General features: G+C 37.2%; 1 protein-coding gene across 1 annotated transcript; it reads left to right on the top strand.

Annotated features, from left to right (window-relative positions):
• The first annotated feature begins 392 nt into the window (after window positions 1-392).
• Window positions 393-1,322, top strand: LOC104851151 (olfactory receptor 7E24). The gene has a single exon (XM_010608334.1). The coding sequence runs from the start codon at window positions 393-395 to the stop codon at window positions 1,320-1,322; it is 930 nt and encodes a 309-aa protein (XP_010606636.1).
• The last annotated feature ends 7,280 nt before the right edge of the window (window positions 1,323-8,602 follow it).

Raw genomic sequence — 8,602 nt, 5'->3', positions numbered from 1 at the left:
AATAGACAATATTTGAATGCTTTTCAATTTTCTTCCAATAGGATCATATTTTCTCAAGGAGGGATGGCTTAAGTACCATCTACACATTTTAGATAAAAGCTTCCAAAATTTCACTTTGATCCAGGACTTCAGAACTCTATGTCCGAGGGCTGCTGAAACTGTGCAGTAGAGGGTGAGAAAAGTAAGAGGATGCAAAGGAGGTGGAACAAAAATTAGCAACCACTGAGTCCTAGAGGTTGGGGTTTATCACGATAGAGCACATTAATGAAGACTGTGGATCTCTGCTGGGAATTCTTTATTTATGAATGCTTGAGCTAGGAATATATAAAGAGTTTTGGGGATACTTTTGCTTCATTTTTAAAATGAATTTTATTTAAATGTGCTCAAGCAACATGGAAAGATATAATCTCACACACGTCTCACAGTTCTATCTCATGAGCTTCTCAGAGGATCCGGACCTGCAGCCCATCCTCTTTGGACTGTTCCTGTCCATGTACCTGGTCACAGTGCTTGGGAACCTGCTCATTATCCTGGCCATCAGCTCTGACTCCCACCTCCACACCCCCATGTACTTCTTTCTCTGTAACCTGTCCTTGGCTGACATTGGTTTCACCTCCTCTACAGTTCCAAAGTTGATCGTGGACATCCTAACTCACAGCAGAGTCATCTCCTATGGAGGATGCCTGACACAATTGTCTCTGTTTCTGTTTTTTGGATGTATGGATGACGTGCTTCTGACTGTGATGGCCTATGACCGCTTTGTGGCCATCTGCCACCCCTTGCACTATGCGGTCATTATGAACCCTCACTGCTGTATCTTATTGCTTTTGCTGTCAGTGTTTGTTAGTGTTGTGGATTCCCAGCTGCAAAATTTCACTGCCTTACAAGTTACCTGTTTCAAAGATGTGGGAATTGCTAGTTTCTTTTGTGAAACTTCCAAATTCCTTGACCTTTCGTGTTCTGACACCATCATAAAAAACATAGTCACATATATGGTTGGTGTCCTATTTGGTTTTTTCCCCGTGTCAGGGATCATTTTCTCCTACTATAAAATTGTTTCTGTCCTTCTGAAAATCCCATCATCTGCGGGGAGATCCAAAGCCTTCTCTACCTGTAGTTCTCACCTGTTAGTTGTTTGCTTATTTTGTGGTACAGGCATTGGAACATATCGTGGTTCAAATCCATCATATTCTTCCAGAAAGGGCATGGTGGCCTCACTGATGTACACTGTGGTTACCCCGATGCTGAATCCCTTCATCTACAGCCTGAGGAACAAGGACATCAGCAGCACCCTCAAGAGGCTTCACTTTTGGAAAATCTAATCCCAGGACCTTTGCCATTCATTTCTTTGGAATGTAATTTAGAAAATGTGGTTTTAAAAAAGGGGAAAAACTAAAGCTTATCTGTAAACACATCAACCTTGCATTCATAGTTTCTGAAGTTTGATGTCTTTAACTTTGTGTAACATTTCATTACTAAGCCATGGGTGTTCAAGAGGTAGTATGTAGTGCTCTTCAGAAAGCTGCATTTTTCAGTTTGGGAAGTGAAAACTTTCTGGAGATGAGTAAGAATGAGGGTCACATCAAAAATATATTATTATATATGTAACCGAACTCTGCACTTAAAATTGCTTAAAATCACACCTTTAGATATGTATATCTTTCTACAATGAACAAAAGAAATAAAAAGCTGGGGACTTGTTTAAAAAGCAAAAATTTAACAAACAATAATACTCTTAAGACTTCTTCTGTGTAAATGAAGAGTCCAAATTTTTGGTGACATTCTTTTTCAAAACTTTCATTGAATATCAGACACTTCCAAGAATTGAATAATGTGGACCAATATGGCTAATTATCAGCTGTGTGCATTGAAATTGGAAGGTTATGAAATATGACATAACCTGTCAATTTCTGGTGTTTGTCTGATATCTGGAGATGTCTGTGTCTCCTCTTCCATGTTCATTGAAATCAGGAAGCCTACATTTGACATTACCATATCAATCCCTGGGCTACCATTGATCTTTTTTTGGTTCTCAGGGAGGTGAGAAGTGTGACATATGTTTGGACATTCCATAGTAGACCACAGCCTATCTCATAAAGTAATGGATGGGAAGCCCAGTGAGGAAGGTGAGATTTGGAAAGGCCACTCTGAGATCTGTTCTCTCTCCGGCCTGATTGGGCCCATTGGCAGGACCAGGTATCTGCACCCTCCCTTGCCTGTGCTCCACCAGTCTCAGCAAGGAAGGCAAGATTTGGGAAGGCCACTCTGTGATCTGCTCTCCTTTTTGCCTGCTTGGGCCCATTGAGCAGGACCTGGTAGCTGTGCCCTCCTCTGCCTGCTCAGCCACCAGCTCAAGCAGGGAAGGTAGCCTCATGGGTGCCCATGAAACATACTCCTCCTTCTCAGACCTCCTGATTGGGACAGTCCTTGGACCCACTCTGCAGAGGCATAGGTGGACATAAAGGGTATTTTTCTGAGCTCTCAACTTTGAACATCTTTAAAGAAGGGGCAGGGGAAATGTGTAGTAGAACTGTGTGGCATTCAACCCTGCAGATCAGGGAACTCAATCTGGGCCTTACACCCTAAAATCTGTCTGAGTCACAGGGATCTGCCATTGGCTAGCTGAGATCAGGGGACTTGGTTCTGTACATAGCTGTGTAGGTGGTATATTATGACAGCAGAGGTATAGTCTGAAAGAGGCCCTTCAAATTCATTTTTTTCTTTCTTTTCCTCATTCTACTCTGCAAATTATTTCTTTTTTTCTGTCCTCTTTCTGCAACTAAGTCTTTTGCTCCACCATATAATCCCTCATCTCTGTTTCTGTTCCTGCTCCTGCCCTATCTCAGACTTCTTCTTTTATCATTTATTCTTTTTTCTTTATGTTCTTTTCTTCTGTCATTTTACCTCATTCATGGGTCAATAGTTTCAAGGGAAAGTTATCCCCTATTACTACTAAAGGGATATATGCTTGTCTGTCTACTTGAACTCTGTCTTTCCCTGTTGAATTTAATAGCTTCCTAAAGATTGTATGGTCATTCTATGTCCTTTGGTTTCATTTGAAACCATCTCCAATTCTTTCACTTATCTACTCCTCTTGTCCTAACCCTTTCTAAGCCCTCAACCTCAATGGTAAAGATACTATATTGAAAAGTCTATTCACTGCAAATATATTTTGGGCTGCTTCTTAATTTAATTTAATTCACATGGCTTAAAGGTGAAAGATGAATGAGTACCACAAGTGGTCAGTGTGCAAATTGTGCTTGTTCCTATTGTGCTGCTGATTGCATCAAGTGGGATAAAGGATTGCTATTGATTTAATGAGTTGTTTTCTCCGATATTATGAAAATGAGAATATCTATGAGTCATTAGAGACTCAAAAGCTAAAGTGCAACTATATCATGAAGATTTAAGTATTAACCCAGAAATTAAACCAAGGAAAACTGAACAAAAATAAAAATGAGAAAACACTTAAGGAAGACATGAAGACAGACTTCCATTTCACCAATGGCAAACAATAGGGCAAAGGAGGATGAAAAGTCTGATAGTGAACCAACAGTACACCCTGAACGCATAGCACAGGAAGTAACAAAACAGATCAGACTGTAGAAAAGTACAAAACAGAAATAATTTCCCATATAACCATAGAGATGGTGAGCAAAATGGAAGTCACGATTCGAGACTCTAGAACAGAAACTGACAAAAAAAAAAAAAAAAAAAAAAAAAAAAAAAAAAAAAAAAACAAAAACCAAAAAACAGATGAGCTCAGGACCATGATAGAAGCCATGAAGGCCCAGCATAAGAAAGAAATGGAAACAATAAATGTCCAATAGAGGAAAGAAATGGAATCCATAAAACATATTCAAACACATATCCAGGAGATTAAAAACTCTATTGAAAGTGTACATGGCAGAATAAAAGAATGCAAAGATAGAATCTCAAATATAGAGACAGGATTGCAGTAAGTAACCATGAAAAGAGAGGTCTCTTAAAAACAGTAAGGGATCATGAGAAATTGATTTAACAACTCCTAGATGAGGCAAAGAAGAATAACACAGGACTAATAGGAATCCATGAAATAGCAGGAGAAAATAAAAATGGCTTAAAAAAAGCTATTCACAGAATTATTGACAGAAAACTTCCCAAACAGAAGGGAAGAATTAGACATACAGATGAGGCATGAAGGACTCCAACTAGCCATGATTAAATAAATCTACACCTAGACATATAATAATCAAAATCCCAGAAACCCAACAGAAGAACACAAACTATAAGCAGTAAGAGAAAAGAAACAAATCATATTTAAAGGAAAGCCCATCAAAATCACAGCAGACTTTGCAACACAAACCCTCACATCAAGGTGAGTCTGGAGTGGGGTATTTCAATTCCTAAAAGAAAACAACGTCCAACCTGGACTGATGTATTCTGAAAAACTCTCTTTCAAAATGGATACTTCCATGACAAAGAACACCTGAGAAACTTTATGAACACCAAATGAGCACTACAAGGAATTATAAATAACATCCTAGATAAAGAAAGTGAAGGTCACAACATCATGAGGCCCAACAGAACAAATCAAATAGGAAAGGCAAGAAACTAAATAAGAGGGGGGGAAAAGTAAAAATAATCAACAAAAGGACAATAACATGACAATAATAAGTCAGTACATATCAGTTAAAACCATCGATGTCAATTACTTCAATTTACCAATCAAGAGAAATAGACTGGCAGAATGGATTAAGAAGCAAAACCCAACAATACGTTGTATACAAGAAACATACCTAGTGCAAAAAGAAGCCCATAGACTGAAAGTGAAAGGATGGAAAACAATTCTCCATGTGACAGGCGCCCAGATAAAAGCAGGGTAGCAATCTTATTCACAGACAAAATAAATTTCAAACCAAAACTCCTTGAGAGACCAAGAGGCCACTATATTCTTGTAAAGGGAAAAATTCAAAAGTAAGAGATGACAATCATAAATATATATGCATAAATATTAATGCCCCAACTAGATAAAATAAATATTAAGTAACATGAAAAACCAAATAAGCACTAATACAATTGTAGTGGGGGATCTAAATACTCCACTATCACAAATAGACAGATCATCTAGGCAAAAAATCAACAATGAAATACTAGAACTGAACTAAGCTTTTGAATGAATGGATTTAATAGATGTCTATCTAGTGTTCCACACCACAAAATCAGAATATACATTCTTTTCAGCTGCACATGGGTCATTCTCAAAGATAGACCACATACTAGCTCATTGAACAGGTTTGAATAATTGCAAAGGAATCAAAGTTATCCCCTGCATATTTTCAGATCATTGTGCAATCAAGCTGGAGATCAATAGCATAAGGAACTTCACAAACACATGGAAATTGAACAACACTCTCCAGAACAATCAATGGGCCACAGAGGAAATTAAAGAAGACATTAGACAGTTTTTACAAATAAATGATAATACCAGTACAACATACAGTGTGGGAGGCCTGCTCCCACTAATTGAACAGTACCTAAAGGAGAGAGTGAGGATTAAAGAAAGGACACACACTCCGAAGTGTGGAGACAAGAAGTCTGGTTTATTCCAGGCTCTACATACTTTTATATCTTACAATTATGTAACCATCATCTTTCAGGCATAGAAGTTATTTACCAAGCCACATAAGTGAGTTGGAAAAAAGCAAGGTTCCCATAGAAGCTATGCTGGGTTTCAAAGCATTCCAGAAAGATAAAGAAGTATTTATTTTTCACACAAGGTACAGCTGCTAGGCCTTGAACCAAATGTTCTCTTATTATCAAAGTTAACTACTTCTTTTTTGGAACAGCCCTCCACAATACAGGAATCTATGAGACACAATGAAAGCAGTTCTACATGGAAAATTCATAGCACTGAATGCCCACACGAGGAAAACAGAGAGACCTCAAATGAAAAAACCTAATGATGAACCTTAGAATCCTAGGAAAAGAAGAGCAAGACAAACCCAAAACTCATACAAGAGGTTAACTTATAAAGATTAGAGCAGAAATCAATGCAACGGAAACTAAGAAAATGATACAAACATAAATGAATCAAAGAGTTGGTTTTTGAAAGAATAAATAAAACTGATAAACCCTTAGCTAACCTTATCAAAAAAAAGGAAATAAAAGACTCAGATACAAGCAATTAGGAATAAAAAAGGTGAAGTCACAACAGATCCAACAGAAATCCAGAGGATCATCTATACCTACTTTGAGAGCCTGTATTCTAATAAAATGGAAAACACAGAAGAAATGGACAGATTTACATATACTTATGAATTACCAAAGTTGAACAAAGAAGATAAAAAATATTCTAAACACTCCAATTAAAATCAGTGAAATTGAAAATGCAATTAAAAATTTACCAACAAAGAGAAGCCCAGGTTTTGATGGATTCACTGCTGAATTTTAGAATACATTTAGAGAAGAATTATTCCCATTACTCTTCAAACTTTTCAAAGAAATTGAAAGGGAAGCAATACTTCCAAATTCATTTCTGGAAGCAAGTATCACTTTGATTCCCAAAGCATGGAAAGATACACCTAATAAACAGAACTACAGGCCAATCTCCTTAACGAATATAGATGCAAAATCCTTAATAAGATACTAGCAAACAGAATACAGAGGATCATCAAGAAGATCACACATCCTGACCAAGTCAGATTGATTCCAGGGATGCAAGGATGGTTCAACGTACATAAATCAATAAATGCAATACATTATATTAACAGAGTCAAGGACAAAAAACTCATGACCCTCCTGATAGATGCAGAAAAAGTATTTGATAAAATTCAACACCCAATTTTGATTTTAAAAAAACTGCAAAGATTGGAATAGATGGCCTATATCTCAACTTAATAAAGGCTATCTATGAAAAACCAACAACCAACATCATGATAAATGGCCAAATTGAAAACCATGTTAAAATCAGGAACAAGACAAGGATGCCCACTATCACCACTACTCTTCAATATAGTTCTGGAAACATTAGTCACAGAAATTACAGAAGACGAAGAAATTAAAGCAATAAAAATAGGAAAGGAAGAATTTAAACAGTCATTACTTGCTGTTGATATGTTACCCTACATTGATGACACAAAAAAATCCACCAAAAGACTTCTAGACTGAATTTACAGTTTTAGCAGAGTAGCCAGATACAATTTCAACATTCAAATATCAATAGCCTTTACGTACACAAATAACAGATGCACTGAGAGAGAAATTAGGGGAACAATTCCTTTCACAATAGCACCCAAAAAATGAAGTATCTAGAAATCAATCTAATGAAAGAAGGAAAATACTTGTACCCTGAAATCTAAAACACTCTGAAAAAACAGATCAGAGAGGATATAAGATGGAAAGATATCCCCTGCTCCTGAGTTGGAAGAATCAACATAGTGAAAATGGCCATATCACCAAATCTGCTATACAGATGCAATGCAATGCCAATTGAAATTCCAACACTAGATTTCACAGAACTAGAAAAAAATAATCCCAAAATACATTTGGAACCAGAAGAGACCTAGAATAGCAAAAGGCATCTTAGGCAACATAGACATGACAGCGCATATAACAATTCCTAATTTGAAACTATACTACAAAGCCACTGTGATAAAAACCATATGATACTGGCAAAGAAACAGAGCTGAGGATCAGTATAACAGATTGGAAGACCCAAAAACTAATCCAGATGTTGTCAGCTATATAATCTTTGACAAAGGAGCTGACTAGCCTCAGTGGAGAAAAGACAGCCTCTTTAATAAATGGTGTTGGACAAACTGGATTTCAACCTGCCATAGATTAAAACTGGACCCTTATCTTTCACCATGCACTAAATTAAAATCCAAGTGGATTAAGGATTTAAGCATTAAAACAGAAACACTAAACCTGCTGGAAGATAAGTTAGGCAGAACTCTGGAAGACACTGGCATAGGAAAAGACTTTATGAACAAATCCTCAGTAGCATAGAAACTAGCAGAAAGAATCAACAACTGGGATCTCATCTTATTAAAAAGCTTCTGCTCTGCAAAAGAAACCATCAACAGAAGTAAGGGACAACCTACAGTGTGGGAAAAAGTCTTTACCAGCTGCTCCTCAGACAAAGGACTACTAAAAACTATCAGCCCCCCCAAATATAAAGACCCAATTCATAAATGGGCATCTGAAATGAACAGACATTTCTCAGACAAATAAGTAAAAGCAGCAAGTAAATATATGAAAAAATGTTCCACATCACTGGTCATTTGAGAGATGTAGATGAAAGCAACACTGAGATTTTACCTCACCCCACAAAGAATGGCTGCTATCAAGAAATCAATCAATAAGAAATGTTGGCAGGGGTTGTGGGGAAGAAAGGAACCCTTCTCCATTGTTGGTGGGAGTGCAGACTGGTGCAACCACTATGGAAATCAATATGGAGATACCTCAAAGAGCTGGGACTAGTTATTCCATTTGATCCAGCCATCCCTCTGCTGGGTGTCTTTCCAAAAGAATTAAAAAGAATCATACCACAGTGATATATGCGCACCAATGTTTACAGAGGCACAGTTTATAATAGTTAAAACTTGGAAACAGCCCATTT

Source organism: Fukomys damarensis, unplaced genomic scaffold, assembly GCF_012274545.1.
Source record: "Fukomys damarensis isolate Sample0158 unplaced genomic scaffold, DMR_v1.0_HiC HiC_scaffold_37, whole genome shotgun sequence".
NCBI classification, from domain to species: Eukaryota; Metazoa; Chordata; class Mammalia; order Rodentia; family Bathyergidae; genus Fukomys; species Fukomys damarensis.
Note: the sequence above shows the minus strand (reverse complement) of the source record. Positions and strands in the feature narration are given on the sequence as shown.

Excerpts from the sequence above, each read along its gene's own strand:
- LOC104851151 (XM_010608334.1), top strand. The coding sequence starts at position 393 with ATGGAAAGATATAATCTCACACACGTCTCACAGTTCTATCTCATGAGC.